Source organism: Artibeus jamaicensis, unplaced genomic scaffold (genome assembly GCF_021234435.1).
Source record: "Artibeus jamaicensis isolate MK-2021 breed Jamaican fruit bat unplaced genomic scaffold, CSHL_Jam_final contig_444, whole genome shotgun sequence".
NCBI classification, from domain to species: domain Eukaryota; kingdom Metazoa; phylum Chordata; class Mammalia; order Chiroptera; family Phyllostomidae; genus Artibeus; species Artibeus jamaicensis.
Window position 1 is genome coordinate 7486124 of NW_026521831.1, and position 18944 is coordinate 7505067.

At 37.8% G+C, this 18944-nt stretch overlaps 1 protein-coding gene across 8 annotated transcripts in view; it reads right to left on the minus strand.

Moving 5' to 3' along the window:
• PPP4R4 (protein phosphatase 4 regulatory subunit 4) overlaps positions 1–18944 on the minus strand; it is an 82580-nt gene that overhangs the window by 24784 nt on the left and 38852 nt on the right. For 6 of the 8 annotated variants that reach the window (XM_053666149.1, XM_053666148.1, XM_053666153.1 and 3 more), the window contains 11 exons: positions 16618–16765; positions 15817–15890; positions 13444–13550; positions 12325–12432; positions 10036–10157; positions 6959–7081; positions 5781–5950; positions 5332–5451; positions 2873–2950; positions 1880–1963; positions 1104–1286 (listed from right to left, as the gene is read on the minus strand). In XM_053666149.1, the coding sequence (XP_053522124.1) occupies positions 1104–1286; positions 1880–1963; positions 2873–2950; positions 5332–5451; positions 5781–5950; positions 6959–7081; positions 10036–10157; positions 12325–12432; positions 13444–13550; positions 15817–15890; positions 16618–16765 (1317 nt within the window). The remainder of the gene's footprint in view (positions 1–1103; positions 1287–1879; positions 1964–2872; positions 2951–5331; positions 5452–5780; positions 5951–6958; positions 7082–10035; positions 10158–12324; positions 12433–13443; positions 13551–15816; positions 15891–16617; positions 16766–18944) is intronic. The other 2 variants (XM_053666150.1, XM_053666151.1) reach the window with 2 other exon arrangements.

An 18944-nucleotide genomic window follows, 5' to 3' on the forward strand; every position in this document is an offset into this window, starting at 1 on the left:
ACTGGCCTGCAACCCAGGCATGAGCCCTGACTGGGAATGGAACCAAGATCCCCTGGTTTGTAGGCCCGCGCTCAATCTGTCTTTTTTTTTAAGATTTTATTTATTTATCTTTAGAGGGGGAGGGGAGAGGGAGAGAAACATCAATGTATGGTTGTCTCTTGTGCGTCCCCTGCTGGGAACTGGCCTGCAACCCAGGCATGTGCCCTGACTGGGAATCGAACCTCCATCCTCCCACGCTCAATCCACTGAGCTACACTAGCCAAGGTCTGTCTTTTTAACATTTGAAACTAAAACCAATTGGGGTTTTTGAGATGGCTGCTAGATTTCATCTCTCCTTTTTTAATGAGAACAGTGATAATTTAAAGTACCTTTTTTAACAGTTTCTAAAATGCACACATAATGTGGAAGTTCTTCTGCTTCAAAAAAATGGCAGTAGGACACCAGGACACCATGTTAAACGTACAGTGAACCGTAGGTTAAATAATTCCCCTCTGGGGATTCTCGTGAGCAAGGGAGACAATTTACTCTGTGGGAAAGTTTGAGTATAGCTCTTCCACCACCCACCACTGCTTTTGATTCTAATTTTAAAGTTATCCCTAGTGGGGCCCCCATGTCTTTAGTATAAACTTTATCCATTACAGAGCCACTCGTTAGGAACTATTTTTAAAAGTGACCAAACTAGTGTTCTGGGGACTATGGCATGCCCTGGCAAAGCGGCAAAATTGAAGCTGGCCCTGGGGCCACAGCACATAGTCGGTGAGCATCACAGCAGAAGGCACACTTTGTGGTGGGGACCTTGACCTCCCATGAGTGCCCCCCCGCCCCAGAAGAGCTGTGTCAAGTGCAAGGTGAGTCTGGGGCAAGTGCAGGCGCCACCCGTTCATTCCTCCCTCCCTCCAGGTAGAGGATGATCAAAGGGAAAACCAGGGGAGAAGCAAAGGGAAACGTGAGTTCCCTTCCAGGAACATGGGAAGAAAACATCCTTCTGGGCAGAATGGAGTGAACTCAGTTTGTTGTAGGAGTTCAAGAACATAAAAAATGTGGTGGTAACTCCAAACTGAGGTGTGAGTTCCAAAGAACAAGATCAAAGGGTTTGGGCTCACGTTTGTCATCATGATCGTGAACATTCTTTGTAAGAAACGGTAATAAATCTGATCACTTGATATGACGTGTGGCAGACAGGCGTATTTCTGGAGCAGCTTCTCATGAGTTCTCCATTTTAAAGAGGCTGCAGCTCGCTGCTCAGCGGTTGTGAGTGCTGGAATCAAGTCAGGCAGAGAGGATAACTGGAAAAGAAAACACACCAAAAGAATCAGGGAGAGAAATACATCAACTGCAGGGTTCAGTCAAATTATTCAGCTGACAATACATATGGGAAGGAAATGCTCTCGTTCACTCAGGGGGCATCTCAGTTGTCACAGAGAGATAAAAATGTGATTAAATCAAATACTTTTTAAAAATCTGTGAGTAAAATTTATTAACTAGTGGAAACAAAATTTTGAAATAGAGACTGGGACTCTCATAACCCTTCTAATTAAAGTAAAATCTATTCTATCTCACTGTCAGCAAACTTTGACCTTCTAAATTCCTACCCTTTTGCCCTCATCAGTTGTTATTCTTGAAATAATAATTAATGTGAATAAAAACGGAAAATAATAATGTAAGCTCCAAGGACAATGAGTAAGAGTCATGGTAGAGTGAGACTGCAGAGGAAATTCAAACTGTTCAAACTCCAACAGTCATTTACTGAGCACCTACTATGTGGCAACCATGCTTTTAAATGTTTCCCATCGGCCTTTCACTGATTCCCCACAGCAACTCTGTAGAGGAAAGGCAATGTTTTACAACATTCAGAAACTTTTTGATACTTGGGATTTACCTTATTTTCTTGAATATTGCTTTCTCCACCGGCACACATAAGTTCCAGAATTTCGGGAAGATGGTCTATAAGAGCATCTAGTACCTTTTAATAGAGATACTGATTACTCTTATGACAATTATAATGTTTGTTTAATCTTAGATTAGTTAACTTCACATGTCAGCTCCTACACAGAAACAGTGTTATTTACTAAACAACATTTTGGAGGTTTCTGTTTTCTTACATTCTCTTGCTGGAGGGTCTTAGAAACATGATCAATTGCCCTGGTCAAAGTACCTACCCCTATCAAACTATCAAACTCTCAGACTATCAAAAGAGATTAAGGTACCTGCCTCATGATATTGATCATAGAATCTAGATCTGAGATAACTACTCCTGCACAACCAACACATTCAAACTCTTTTACAACGCAGAGTATGAGCCAGACAACACCCTCAGTGATGTCCAAGTGCTGATAGTTGTACTTGAGCAAACTAGTCATTTAGGTGACTAGAATACACTAACTATGGCATCAAAATTAAGTATTTAAAAGCCTTCACATGTTTCAAAGCCTGACATGTTTTGGGGAGTACACTCCCCAAACAACACTAAGAAAAAAAATATGTAAAATGTAGCATAACATATTATTACAATTGTGTACAATAAAAATCTTTATATAGAAAAAATAGAAAATGAACAAAATATAATAAAACAATAACAGTGATCAGCACTAAAGATACTTACTCTTTTAAATGTCTATTTTTGGCATTTCCAAAATTCCTGAACAAATACGCATATATATTTTAAAACTAAATATATCTTTAAACCTCATCTTTTTAAAAGGCCTTTCCAGCTTCAGTCTGTGATACAATGGTACACTGACTTAAAGCTTCTGGGGCTGGTCAGCTGAAAGAGTTCATGCAATTCCCCAGAAGTGGCAGGGGTGCAGGGGGGGAGTGGGGTACTCAGATTTAACATGAAAGAAGTAAAAACCAAACAGTAAGAAGATATTACCTCCAGTGATTCATCTTGTAATAATGTTATTAATTCTTTATGTATTAAATATACGCCAGAATTCAGAAGTTTAGACACCTAAAATGTAGTAATAAAGTCTCTCAGATTTGAAGACTAGTAGACATACAAAGGTTATAATAACTTTTAAAAATACGCTCCTATTAATTACCGCTTCTAAAACAAGGTCAGGTTAAATCATAAACATAAAATTAGATTCCTAAAAAAATTACTTGCATACATAACAAGCTTTTCAGTTTGCTTCATAGCATGCTGAGTTGTGTATAAATATGAGGGAGAGGAAGTGAACACACGGCACGGATAGCGCAAAGAAAGAATTCGTCAATCAGAACTTCTGTACCACAAGCAATCACAAGCCTGCAGATGCCTGAGCTTGTAGTGGGAAGGCTGAGAGCAGCCGCTGAGGCATGACAGGGTATCTCAGGCTGTGAGCATTCATCCCTGCCCAGAGCTTCTGAAAGAGGCAGGTTCTACCAAAGGCCTACGGTGACAGGAATAGAGAGAACGCCTAAGCAAGCACAATATGGGAGGCTTTTCCCGTCAAAGACTACAGTCAGCCCTGGCTGCTGTGGCTCAGTGGACTGAGCACTGGCCTGAGAACCAAAAAGTTGCCGGCTGGGGTGTGTGAGAGGCAACTGATCAATGTAGCCCTTGCACATTGATGTTTTTCTACTTCTCTTTCTGCTTCCTACTGCTCTCTCTTAAAAAAAGTAAATAAATAAAATCTTTTAAAAATAAAAAAAGGTCGCAATCAGCATGAAAGGAGTTGAGAGAGTTTAGACTAATCCCGCTCCTTTGTGAACAGGTATTTTTTTTTCCCTCCAGACAAACACAGTGGTAGATACACTGGTTTGCACTTACTTACTTATTTATTTATGTCTGTTTATTTTTACATATTGGGCTTCTGAATAAAGTTTAATTTCAAAAAAAGGGTTCCTGATTAAAAAAGGGTTTTAAAACCTTTGCTCTGTAGGGTTGCTCTTGGCTTGTCAAAAATATTTTTGAAATAAACACAAGAACAAAGTCAAAGCATACTAAAGTAATCAACAGAACCTAGGAATAATACTATTAGGAAAACTTAAATCCACCAGTATAGATGAGAATATCACTATTAGCCTACTTACTTGGTATGATTTGGGAGAATAGGGAAACTAGCTACCCAGCAAATAACCATACCAATAATTTCCAAACTCATTTCTATCAGTGAAATATCTTTGTGTACACATTTCCACATATTTATTTTTATGGTGTTAACATATTATGTCTACTTTAAAACATAAATAAAATGAAATATTAAGGGAATGAGATAAAAATAATCAGAAACTCTCATATTACATAAATATTGCATTCTCAGACTCTAATTTCATGCCATCATCTCTGGAAACCACTAGAAAAATCCATGCATGCATGGTAACCACACCTAAATACCCACTAAGTGCATATTAGAGACAATATTTCACTCAGCTGGGCTGTTCCCTCTGCTGTCTCTCCTCCTCCAAAAGTGTATTTCTGGATGTATATTTACAAAGATGATTTAACTGTGCAACAGCGAAATCACCTTAGTTAATTATGCAATTTAAAGGAAGTATTTCCTAGATTTTGCACAATGAACATTTATTTCATTCGTATCAGAAAAAAATGCTATTCAAAAGAAGTTAATGTAACAATGCTTTGCTGTAGGAACAAGGTGCAAGGAAGGGCATGAGGTATTCACACTGAAGATAAGACAATGTATTATACCTCTTACAAAGAAAGAAAATAATTCATTATGCCTCATGAAGAGATTTTCATGTGACAACTATAAAGTGGACAAGTCATCTTCCACACGTGTTCAGTGCAGCCGCAGCACGCACGCACTCACGGCACTCACTCCAGAAACACGCCCCAAATTTCAAGCTGGGTAGTTAAAAAATTAGTTAGAGCCATCAGAAAAGTTTCAATTCACTTTTGCTCTCATATTATGGAGAGTTGTTATAACAGCTGAATGTAAAGTTATATTCATGAAACATGATATATTTGCAGTAAAAACAATAAATGTAAATAGTTACTCTCTCAATTTTCCACATGTTCTCAAGTTTATCTTAAATTTAGGTACAAAGTTAAATGGAAATACTATAAAGCATATAAAAACTGATTTTATTTCCAACTCTGCAAAACCCATATCTATACCACAATGTGAGCTTAAAGTAAGCGCTTGGTGTAAATACTCATATACTGAATGAATGGATTCATATATGATAAAAATATAATGTTTATATAAATGAATTCCACAAACATTCTAAGAAGAAAATTTTAAAATAAGACTTAGGACTAGAATGTGAAAGAGATACAGAGCCTATATTTTCCAACACATCTGTAAATGAAAGTGCACAAAATACCAGATAACCACCGAGTGCACACAGATAGAATTAACAACAAATGTATCACTTCTTCAGACTTACCTCATAGAAGCAAATGGCGATAGTGTATCTGACTGGTACTTCAGGGTCATGACAAAGACAGAAGAATGTAGAATAGAGTTCCATGTGGAAGTTTTTAGGATCGACAAAAACAATCATGGCCTGGTGGAGGTGGGAGGGAGAAGGTGAGTGGGAAGGAGGGAAAAACATGCACCAATTCCTAATACTATAATCCTCTCACTCGAGTTGAAATCACATCCTCTGAATCATAATTTAGTTAGAAATCATATTAGGAAGAACCAAATAGATGCACATGATTCCAATTTATAGATAGAAGTCAACATAAATTACACCAATATTTACTAGGTACCTACTGTATGTTCCAGACATAATGCTAAATAGCAAGTATCAAATATGGCAATATTTTTAATGCTATCCACATAATTTTAATAACCAAAATGTTTAATCAATACAAATATATCATTTATTACCGGAAAGTTGTAAGCGCAGTTCTTCCGCACTGAAATATATTTCTTCTCCTGCTCTAGGATTTGGGGTGGAATCTGGTTTTCACTGTGTCCATTTTCTTGTTGCAAACCTAATGTACAAAGTTTCTTATAAAACTCCAAAAATCTCAAGTGTTGATCTGGAGTAAAAATCCCTGGAAAAATTTAAAACATTTGTTCAACATTTTAATTGAAAACAAAAATTAAAAAGATAAAAGCAGAGCACAATAAAAACACATATCGAACCAAATATTTAAATAAATGGTTAGAGTTCATAACTAACAGCAACAAGGAGGAAAGAGTGACCACTATAGGAAATCTCAAGGTCCTGCTGCTTCACCTGAGGTTCGTTTTAACAGCACAAACCACGCAATGCGGGAACCACACCTGCACTAGTTCCTGCAGCATAGGCCACACTGCGGCCCTAACAAGTCAGTACAACAACAGTGTGGCCGTTACTGCATTTACTTATGGTAAATATTCTAAAGTGCGGGCAGAAAACACATGCGTATGTGTCTTAGGGGAGCTTAAAAATTAAATCTGAAAGATGGCAAAGTAAACTCAAAATATTTTTTGTGATCAACAGATTGGTTCCATATTCATTAACTATCTTAGGGAGCTAGGAACTCATTATGAATTCCAATATACTTTTCAATCACCCATTAAAAGTCTACAACCCACATAAAAATATTTTACTATGCTAGATGGCTGTGACTTAATTGATGCTTACATGATTACAGTAAGCTAAGAACTGAGCAATATATTCAACATGCCAAGAGTTATGGGTGTTATTCTACATTCTAAGCTGAACTTCTCATGTTATATATTATTCAACAAATAATTAATAAGGGTATTCTTACTATGTACCAACAGTTAATATATCTGAGCTGCTTTTATTATATATCAACTAACACATAAAATATTCAGAAATTTAAAGGGTTACCCTACTTCACTCTGTCATTGTTCTTTCAAATAGCTTCTATTAGGGAAAAAGTCATCCCTAAATGTTTTCCTAAATTATCCTACCAAATTTCTAAGATCTCTTAAGATTTTACACACTTAAAGGATAGGTATTATAACTGAATAGCTGAAGTTTAGTGACTAAGGTAGGAAAAAAAGGGAAAAATTATCCATAATCTTGAAATTCTCAGGATACATCATACCATATAGTCCGTGGCATAGCTTTCCTAAGTGGAAAGATAAGGAAACAAGAATTGATTCATCAGCTTTGAAAGATTTTTCACAAAATGATTTCACTAAGGGAAGTATAGTTTGACTTCTGTCATCTGGAAAAAAATAAAATAAAACACACTTTAGATCCATTGTCCACACTACACACTTAAAACACAGATCCACAAATTCCAGAAAGAACTATTAAGATGTTAGCCACCCAGTAATAGGAAATACCTGAAAACAATGATGATGGAGGTGTCTAATGAAGAAGGGGTCAGAAGAGAGTTGAAATAATCAAAAACTTTAATACCAGGTTGAAGAGGTTGGGCTTTACATTGTGGGGCATAGATAACATAGGGCACATAAAGTGATTACAAATTAACGAGAACATACGCACCCGTGTTCATAGCCGAGTTATTTACAACAGCCAAGGTAGGGACACAGCCCAAGTGCCCATCAGGAGATGACTAGATAAAGAAGCTGTGGTGCATTCACACAAGGGAATTCTACACAGCCGTAAAAAAGCAGGAGCCCCCACCCTTTGCAACAGCGTGGATGGACCTGGAGAACATTATGTAAGCAACTAAGCCAGTCAGAGAAAGACAAATACCATATAATCTCACTCATGTGTGGAATCTAATGAACAAACTAAACCGACAAACAAAATAAAACCAGAGGCATGATTACACGGAAAACAGACGGACAGATCTCAGAGAGGGGAGGGCGGGGGAGTCTAGAAGAGATTAGCCAGAGAACATACACGCACATGTGCACAGCCCATGGCCACAGACAACAATGTGGAGAAGGCCGCAGAAGGAAGTGGGGACAAGGGCTTGGTGGAGGGGGGAAAGGGGGAAAATAAGGGACAACTGTAATAGTGTCAATTGGAAAATCTTTAAAAGACAAAAAAAAAAGCTAAGATGACTGAGGTTTTGAGTCTGAATAACGGAAAGAAATCGAACACCACTGATATCAATAGATGAGGAACCGGCACAGAAAACTCTTCTTACTCTCTCTTGCATCCATCTCCTACCATTCTGCAGCTTGTTAACTGAAATTAAGTTAGTTTATAATATGTTCTACACAGTGAATGTCTTTACTTTTACTTCTTAAATAACTCCGTAATCAATTTTTAAGTGTGTCTGCTTAAGTCAGAAGTTTCTGATATGTTAGTAATATTTGTCTTGATTCCAAATACACTCTCTGAATTTCCTACGGTTCGCTTAAACTTTCAGAAGTAAATCACTGTTTTATTAAGGATGTGACAATACTAAATAGAGTGTTGTAGTATTATTGAGGCTTATTAGTATTATTAGTTATTACCATTATTATTATTCCCTATTATTATTCTTATTATTAAGAGGCTTATCAGTATTATTGTTATTACCGTTATTTTAATCACATTTCAGAACCACATCTGTTTTAACTAAATGACATTCTTAGAACAAACATATTAAGTAGAAAGATGAATCACAAATGATCACTGAACTTGAGAAACTCAGAGCAGAAAAGAAGCCAGGAATAAAAAATACCATAAAGCAATGTGATCAGTTTCCCTCTTTGTAAACTTCCTAGGCTTTGCAGTTTATCTGACAAAACTACTCAACTCTGTCACTGTAGCAAACAAACAGCTACAGACCGCACATCAACAAGAGGGTATATGGCTGTTCTATGAAACTTCACTTACAAAACCAGGTGGCAGCGGGACTTGACCAACAGGCCATCATTCGCCAACACTGGTATAAAGGATTTGAAAAGATGTCAGAGAGGAAAATATATTAAAACTGGACACTGAAAAAGAAAAGGTAGGCTAGGAGAAAAACAGAAGGGAGGGGGGGAAAGTAGGAAGAGAGAGAGCATGTGGGAAGGCTGAAGGTGTGAAAGAACTCGGGGTGTCGAGGTGATGGCAAGTGGGCCGGAGCATCAGGGACCACGGGGTGAGAAGGAATGGGAGGCAGTAAAGCCATGAATACGGGTTAGGCCCAAACTGCAGATAACCAGGCGCAGGGCAGAGAAGGGAAGATCAAAGATGACACCAAGTTTCTAGTCCAGATGCCTGGGGGTGCCCCATCATTAGACCAGGGAGACTCACTTATTCAGTCATTCAGGTGCATTACAGGTTGTTACAGCATTGGCTCATGGCACCACCTAAATGATTATTCCATAACATTCACACATAACTATTGCCCACATTGCAATAATCTGTAAGAGGCTCTCATGGTTCAGATAAAATTTTGTTAACCCAAGTAAATGCAATCCTACAATTACACAACAGAAATTCCCACCTGAGTACTGGACATTTAGCCCTCCAAATTCCATCCTATTGATATGGTTAATCTTTACTGAAAAACTAAAGTCCAGCCCTGGCTGGCGTAGCTCAGTGGATTGAGCGCGGGCCTGCGAACTATGCGATCGTGGTTTGATTCCCAGTCAGGGCACATGCCTGGGTTGCAGGCCAGTTCCCAGTAGGGGACACATGAGAGGCAACCATACATTGATGTTTCTCTCCTTCTCTTTCTCCTTCCCTTCCTCTCTCTCTGAAAATAAATAAAATATTAAAAAAAAAAAACCTAAAGTCCAGCATTAATCAAGTGCCTAGTCATACACTCAGGAGAGAAGCTTATTGCCCTCAAGATTTAATCTGCTTGACACTGAAATACCTCCTTACCCATTCCCATTTAAACACCCCATCCCAAGTATCTCCTCCTGTGGGCCATGAGATTTCTAGCATTAAAATATTAAAGAAAGGACACTAATTTAAATATTGCTTTCATCAAGATCTTTCTTAGGGTCGATTAGCTGAGTAAACAAAATACTAATGCCCAAGCTAAATTCCTAGTCCTACATACAACCCAGTTAAACAGTGATGAGAGAAGAGAGGTGTGGGACAAGGAGCAATGGTGGGTGTTGTGAGGGTAAAGGGGGCAGCAGAGATGAAGGACAAATCAAAAGAGAGATGGGACGGGAACTTTAACAACCATCATGAAACCTAAGAAATTCTGTCCTGCATCCACCTTTACTCTTTACTAGCCATACAGAAGCAAAGATGTGTCCAGGGGAAGGTTACCTGTATCGAACACGTCAAGCAGATTAACCAAAGTCTCAAACGCTGCAAGACGCACACTGCAGCCTTCGTCCCTAGAGAGTTCTATCAGTTCAGGGAGCACCACGCTTTTTGTCAGGTCTGTCCTGCACAATAACAAGCAATGGGGAAAATAAGGCGAATGAAAGAATTCGTAGAAGAACTTAACGAAAACAAGTCACTGGGTTAATGTTGTAGAGAAAAGGAAAAGTCATGAAGATATGGCTCCTGCTGTCTGGTTGGGAAAGCTTAACCTGCTTTATGGATACCTATAGTCTGATTGGGAAAGCTTGACACAAACACAAGAAACATTAATAGTAAATGCAAAATTATTTAAATCAATTTTGGTTCCCCTGACATAATATCACTACCTACAGAGATCTTAAAACTGGTTTATATTAAACTACAAATTATAATACAGTTTTCCACTTAAGCAACTTGAGCACAGCAGGTCCATGATTGTCTTTGCTGGGACAGGTTGCAGAATTTAGATATGACGGGGCCAATGGCTGGTTCTTGTCCCCGGTCCATGCTTTTGTCTTCTGTCAGATTGGAAGGCTGCTGATGAAAGGGAACTACGTAGGAGAGGCTTGAGTAAGAACACCGGAGGCAACTTTATCTCGTGAAAAGAAAGATGGAGATAACTGGGTCCCCGGTATTTCTGCAGGCCCAGTCTCCTTAGAACAGGCCGACAGAAAAGGCACAAACAAATGAGGTTTCTTGAAATGCTGGTGCTCTTCTGCTATACTGGCCCACCTAAAACACAGGATCAGCTTCATCAGCATTTCAGCTGGAGCAGACAGCGGACCCTCAGATGACAACGAATCCATGGCCAGCACCTGGGGAGACTTGTATCACTCAGCCAGACCCCAGAATTCCTGGATGGCCCTCTGGGCATGCTTTTGTGTTTCACCCGCCTGGTTATCCCTGACCCCACATCCTACTCCCTTATGACATCTTGCAGGGTTAGGTTGTAACTCCTAGCACGTACACTGATAAAACTGGACTTCTTCAGAGGTAACAGGATCAGAATGTCCTCAGATTTCTGTTGCATATACTTAAATGAGAGATGGGGTTCTAGTAGAAAGGATTAAAATCTAGAATTCTGCCCCAGCCAGGATAGAATTTACATGTGAAGGCAAGAGAAAGATACTCTCATAACACACTACTTCCTGAAAAACATCACTCAGCTATAGTTGTCAGAGAAGTATATTCACTTACTGAATATGCATGAGCAATGGCCTTACATAAGCACTGGATTACATATGTGTGTGTTAACAATAAAAAAAGATATCATCCTGTCTTCCAGGTGCTTCAAGTTCAGAAAGAGATACAGTCAAGTAGATGGTTATTGAATACTATATTTGCAAAACTGATAGTGAAATGCTACTTTTGACAATGGAATTGGAAAAGTTGATAATTCTGCATTGTTGGTAAAGGTGTAGGAACCATTTTCATGTCCTACTGGGATTTGTATAAACTTAGTCTTTTTGAGTTATACAAAATATACAAAATTTTTGCTTGTTTTTTACCTATATTATTCCAGTTTTACAGATAAGTCTATGAAATTAGTTGTCATGTCAGTATTTATGAAATAATAATAGAAGTAAATACTTAGCTAATGTTACGAGGTGCCAGACACTACTCAAAGCTCTCTATGTAAGTAGATTCTTTCTAGTTTTGCTTTTATAAATTAATCCTTGAGCAATAATCCTAAATTAATTTCCAGAACACTAATTTGAACACACAATGACCTGTCCAATATTAACAGCAGCAAAATATCAGGTGACAAAAAACTAGAAAACAAAAAACCCCAACAACAACAGTCTATTCTCTTAACTAGTTTCGATCCTGGTGAAAAAGCACAGATCTGGGCAAAACTGAATTAACTATGGCTCACAATGACCCCGAGTCAACCTAGACTTAGAAGACCAAACATAAAAGGTTGGTTCTCAGATCAAAACCAGGGAACTGATTATTCGTAAGCACAAGTGCACACACAGTTTATACTGGCGCCTTTTCCCTCCCTAGATTTAGGCATTTGGAATTATAAGTAAGTAACTTAGGGTGAGAAGGAAAGAAATGAACATTGATTGAATGCCTATCACATTGCTAAGCATTTTCACTTTTGTTTCTTTCAAAACAGACTCATCAGGAGATACTTGTTATAAACATTCTTAGAGATAATAGAAAGTTTAGCCTTTTAATAGCATGTTTCCATGTCTGACTCTCCAGAAATAAGAATAGGACATAAGAAACTGAAAGTATACTTACCCAATGCCCTGAGCTATATTTTCTAATTGCCGACACATACAAGATCGAACTTCATATTCTACATCTTGACAGAGTGATTTCACCAAGGGAAGTATTTCTCTTTTAATGCTTAGAAGGGAGGAAAGGAACATGCAAATGGGTGAGTGTTTTAGAATAATTAATATTTTCAAACAACTATTATCAAAATCTTAGCCTAATAACAAATTTACTTTAAGATAAAGCTTTATATCTTCCAGCATATTTTTACATAAGTGATGACATTTGTATGTTATCAGCTACTTGTAAATTATGTATATCACTGAGTGTTTTTAAAGTAATGGTTAATTTTGGCCCTGGCTACAGTGGGCTCGGTGGATTGAGTGCTGGCCTGCAAACCAAAAGGTCACTGGTTCAATTCCCAGTCAGGACACATGCCTGGGTTATGGGCCTGGTTGATGCATCTCTCAGACAATGATGTTTCTCTCCATCTCTTCCTCCCTCCCTCCCTCTCTCCCTCTCTAACAATAAATACATTAAATCTTTTTTTAATTTTAAGGAAAATAATGCTTAATTTTGGATTGACAGTTAAATATTTAGCTAATATAAAAAGCTGTAGGCAAGTAGACTAATTCTAGCAACCATCAACCAAAATATTCTTCAATTTTACATTTTATTCTTGTGCCATAATTATACACCATTGCATCTTTCCATTTGGCATTTATCACTTGGGCAGAGGATAGCATACAAATCTTAAACATTCTCTATAGAACCTCAAAAATAAGATGCATTGTTCAAAATAATGGATTTGAAACAATAATGGAAGAAAAGAGAAAGTCTATCTTTCTGTCATATTTACCAAGTTTCCAAGTCTATACAGGAATGCCATTTAACCTCAGCACTACACTAGGTATATGACAGGAGAGATTAAGATGGGAAAGAGAAGAACAGTTAACCTTATTGGTTTTGAAAAGCCATGAGATCAAGAAGAAAAACATCTGAATAAGCAGACCTCCAAGAATTCTAAATTGGTAGGCAGTGTGGAATAATACAAATCTAATGTAATTGTTAGTCACACAGTTATTACTCATTTTAATCAATTTAATGTAATGAAGTAGACAAAAAGTTAATACAGATACTCACGTATGGGCATCAAATTTGTTAGTCAATTTTCCTAAGATTTTACAACTAACTAAGCGAGACTGGACTGTCTGGGAAAGTTGTGCCTTGGAAACAAGTGGATTCAAAATCTGAGGAGAAAGATTCAGAGAACAAATTCACAACATTTCATGTAGTCTTGACACTACTATCAGCTATGTTCTTCAAAAAACATCTTACTGGTCTGAATGTTTTTAAAGACTCTGAATTACAATAGGAGGTGCGCGGTTGCCATAGGCTGGGTTGCCTTGTCTGTCTTCTTGTTTATTGTATATGCGGTAAGGATGATGGTAAATTAGGTCATTAAAAGCAATTATGCATGAAAAAGACTGAATTAAAGCTCATGGTGAGTTCTGCCATGATCTGTAAGTACATGAAATAATTCTGAAATACACATTTTCAAAAGAAAAAAGCAAATTAATTTGCCAGTTATCCTTAAGTTTATTTTTATTCCATAGAGATTTTTGCATTTATCCTGCCGGGATACAAAGCATTATAAATGATAGCTTCAAAAGATTCTATTAAGAAATTCTGTCATTTGACTACAGTGACCCAAGCCTTATACTGCATTATGTATATGCTGAGCACTGAAAAACACAGCAGCATGATAAACTGGGGAGAACTACAAAGATCAAACCCCGATTCCAGTCCCAGCTCTTTTATTTGTCCAAGCCAGCTTGCCAATTCTCACCCCAAGGTTTCTCATCTACTTAAAATGGAAATCAGAATATGTCATACTAAGATTCCTCCAAGTTCTAAAGTTCCATGACTCTAATAAAACATCAACTGGTTTTATTCCTCTCAACAAAGTAGCCAGAATTACTGAATGCATAATGTTAAATATAATTTGAAAGTAAAATATTTGAAATAAAATAAAATGCATACATAAAATCTTAAAAATCATGTTAAACAACAGAGGGCATTCTAGAGTAAAAACTGCATTCTACCACATATCACTCTTCACAAAACCATAAATAACACACATCAACGCTACAGTCAACATTTAAACGTGGGCACTCAGCTGGACGTTGCACATCAAGTACACCAGCATCCTTGGGGCTGGGTCAGTGTTCCCATCTCCAAGCAAGTACTGTGCCCTTGAGAAAGGACCCGAAACTGTATGAGGGCAAAGGACAAAGACACTTCATAAAATCCACGGAGAGCATTTTACTGATAGACAATTGTTTTTTTCAACCATGACACATTTGAAATGAAGTAAATATAGGGCTAATGTTCACAGGATGAAAAAACTTTTCATTACAGAAAAAAATTTTCTAATTTGCCTATTTTCTCATCTTAATTTACTGAAACTTTCTGAGAAGGGTGTGTTGAACAATGTTGAAAAATGAAAACCAAATAACAAATTGGCAACAACACTGGCAGCAAACATAATAAAGGACTGGCAACCTTGATAGATAAATAGCACAAACAAGTAGTGATTAATGATACTGTTAGTTAATTCCAAAAGATTAAATGAAATTGATATAAACATAGTATATGAGAAAATATACAATAGCAATATACAATAAAAATTTTAAATTTTTTATAATTTTTTAAATTCCAATTAAAATGTAATTCCATTTTTGGCTAATCAGATTAAAGTGGAATACTATTGCTGATAAAAGTCCAGGGAAAAAGGTATTTTTACATACTGCTAGTTAATAACCTTAAAAATATTAACTCCCAGCCTGGCTGGTATAGCTCAGTGGACTGAGCACAGGCCTGCGAACCAAAAGATCGTGGTTTAATTCCCAGTCAGGGCACATGACTGGGTTGCAGGCCAGTTCCCAGCAGGGGACACATGAGAGGCAACCATACATTGATATTCCTTTCCCTCTCACCTCCCCTTCCCCTCTAAAGATAAATAAAATATTTTGAAAAATATTAATGCCCACTGACCCAGTAATTCTGCTTTTATGGAAGCTATAGTTAAGGAAGTCATCTGAAAAACAGGAAAAGCTCTACAGAGATGTTTAGTACTGCCTTGTTTTGATAATAAAAGTCCTGAAACAGGCTTAAATGTCCAATGAGTAAAATATTTTGTAGCTACTACTACATGAGTTTAAAATAACATAGGAAAATAATACTAAATGATCACTATTACGACCAAACAGCAACTAACATAGGTAGAAAAATCTGCAATAAAAATATACCAGAATGTTAAAAATGCCTAAGTACAAAATTATGATTTTTCTTCCTACTAATTTCTGTATTACTTAGGTTTTCTATAACGAGCATGTGTTGCTTTCAGAGTGGGAAATAACTTTATTATTCTTTAAATACCATTTTTATTTTAAAAAAACCCAAAATCTTAAAAGTGACTATGACTATTTACAAAAAAAAAAAAAAAGGAGTTACCTCGTGCCTTAGGGTCTCTTTGGGCAGCACTTCGATCACGGACAGCAGAGTTTCCAGCCACGCATTGCTGACGCCTGAAACAGGCCACATTCAAAGTCTCACAAGTGTAGTTTCAACTCAGCCATTAATAGTTATAGTACTGTTATAGCATTTAATAATAAAATGGAATACTTATTTTATCAATAGTGTCAAGTTTCTCTAGTTTTCATCTTACCCAATATCTAGAAAGCACTTATCTTTAAAAACAGTATTTGGGGAGGATCCTGGCTAGTGTGGCTCAGTTGGTTGGACATCAACCTCCAAAACAGTGGCCTTTCGTTCCATTCCCAGTCAGGCATATGCCTGGGCTGTGGGTCCAGTCCCAAGTCAGGGCACATAGGAAAGCCAACCAATCAGTGTTTCTCTCTCACATCAATGTTTCTCTCTCTTTCTCCCTCCCTCCTCCTCTCTCAAAAATAAATAAATAAAATCTTTAAAAAATAATATTGGGAGATATCTTTAATTGTGCATTTTGCTGATACTATATTATAATATTATAAACACAAATATTGTAAAATGTTTAAAAAATCTAAGAAGAAAGTGTAAATAAAACATAAGATGAACTGATGGATCTTCAGCTTTCAGGGACACGGAATTTTGTAAGGAAACAGCCAGGGCTATTTTTAGTCATGCTAAAGATCAAGTCTTGGGCAACATGGCCTGATTTGGTTGTCCTCATCAGACTAACGGACTCAAAGAACAGCATGACCATGTACAAGAAGCAATAAGCAAGTACATAAAGAAGCACACCAGGCCCCTGACCTGCGTCCCTGTGCTCCAGATGCAGAAGAATGACTTGGAGGAAGGAGTGGGCATATGTATGAATTGACACTGAGTCTTCCTGGAGAATGGTGAGAAACGAGCCTGCAGCCGTCAGCTGCATCTCCACACCCGCCACGTGCAGGGCGTCCTGCGTAATCAGAGAGAGTCAGCCATTACACAGATGAGAGACCACAAACGCTAAGTTTAAAAAAACCAAGGTCAGAGAAAACATAGTCACGTTCCACAAATGACTGTATATGACTTTTAAGAATATGTATGACTGTTTTATTTAAGAAAACTATATTAATTAATCTGTTCCTGATCACTTAAGTCATTAGATGACATAAAGTTTAAATGCCTTGGGAACATATAAATAAAATAACATTCTATTGCTTTATGAATGAAAATGATAAAGTACATAAACCTTTAATTAATAGAATATGCAATTTTTATAAGATTTCAATTTGTATTTTGCTATTTGTATTGTAGTTTGCCATCATACCTAGAACAACAATGTGAAAGCTCAATAACATGTTTGCATTATGAAAAATAAACATTATACATTTTACAGTAAACTGCTTTTAAAAGTAGAAATGATAAGATATAAAAATGTTTTTAAAAAGTAATTATATTCATTGCCATCTCCATTCACAATTTAAAATTTCTTAAATGTATATTCAAAGTTGAAGCCTACGTGAGAATTTTAAGTTTCAACACAACTAAAAGTTAAAAAAAAAACTTACACACAAACCTCATCAAAGATATCACCTATCCTTCTCTGGAAGACAGACAGAGTGCATGCGATATAAAGGTAGCTAAGAGAAATACTGTACTTTGTCTAGCCAATTATGGCAACTATAAAACTGAATGCCTATTTTACATAATAAAGTTAGCAGAACAATGTGGAACTTGCAGCCACAAAACAAAGTTTCATACTTGTGATCTTCAGAAAATTTATCTTTCTGCACCACATCCTACTTTATAAAATGTGAATTATAATGCCATCTTCTCAGAGATTTAAACCACTTAAACAGAACTTTTATAACTTACCACTTTGTGCAAACTGAGCATTAAATAATGACCTCGGTATATCCCCCTATCTCCTCTCTGCCTGAGGCCATCTAGTAGGACCTCATCTTGTCCACACCTGAGATGCTATCCTCCCAAAATGTCCTCCCTCAGTTTTCACCTCAGTAAACAGCAAACGACAACTCTGCCCTTTCAGCTGTCAGGCCAAAAACGTGAACACTTCTTAGACCCTCCCACACCACAATCCAGTGACCAGCCAATACTGACCCAGAATCTGACCATTTACACCCAGATCCAGGCCACCATCATTTCCAGCCTGAATTACTCCAATAGCCTGTTGACTAGTCCCTGATCCCATCACTATTCGGCGGCCAGAGACATTCTTGTAAGTCAGATCAGGTCACTTCCCTGTTCAGAACTCTCCAATGGCTTCGCATTCCACTTAAAGGAAAAGTCAAAGCCCATTCAGAGACTTACAAGATCTGTTCCCCGAGTACCCCCTTTTCCCAGATTTCCACGTGGTTGGCTCCCTGATCTCTTTCAAGCCTCTGTTCAAATATCACCTCTTCCATGAGCCCAATTTTAACCTGAAAGCCACTCCCTTGCCCAGCTTCCACAACCCCCTTTACAAGTGCATTATCTCCACCCCCTAACAGTCCTTTGTGCATGGTCTGTCTCCCACATCTGGGACGTAAGCTTCACAGCTGCAAGAACCTGTGTCTCTGTTGTTCCCTCTCATGTCCCCCAGCCCTAGCACACAGCAGGCGTTGGTGTCAACGGCTGGATGACTGATCATCTTTTACCCTTGTCACCTCAACTGTGTGCTCCTGATGCTCTCTCCCTTCACACGTGTTATTGACGCCTCCTAAAAGGCAACTTCAAGAGATTTTTGCATCTTCAAGAGATTTTTTGAGTCCTCAAGATTAGGGATTGGCAGAATTAGACACAAGGCAAAACAAAAATGGGTCTCATAGAAATGCATTCTCAATCCCTACTATCATGTCAATGAGGAGGGGTTCCTGGCATCCCCCACCCCAGCATATCCGTAACCACGATGTAGACCATGTGGCCAGTCTTCTTGACTCAGCAGGGCAGGACCACCACCAGTCACCACACCAGAAGACATTCTACAGCATGTGGTTCCACAGCATGACAAGCAAATTCAGAATCCTCAAGTATTGTGTTGAAGACCAGAGAGTCAGTAACTGGCAACTCCAGGACTCAACCCTTGTCTGCCTGCTGCCAAGTCTGAGCACTGGGTTCTTCCTCCCAGATTCTGCACTGCTGTCATCTCTTAC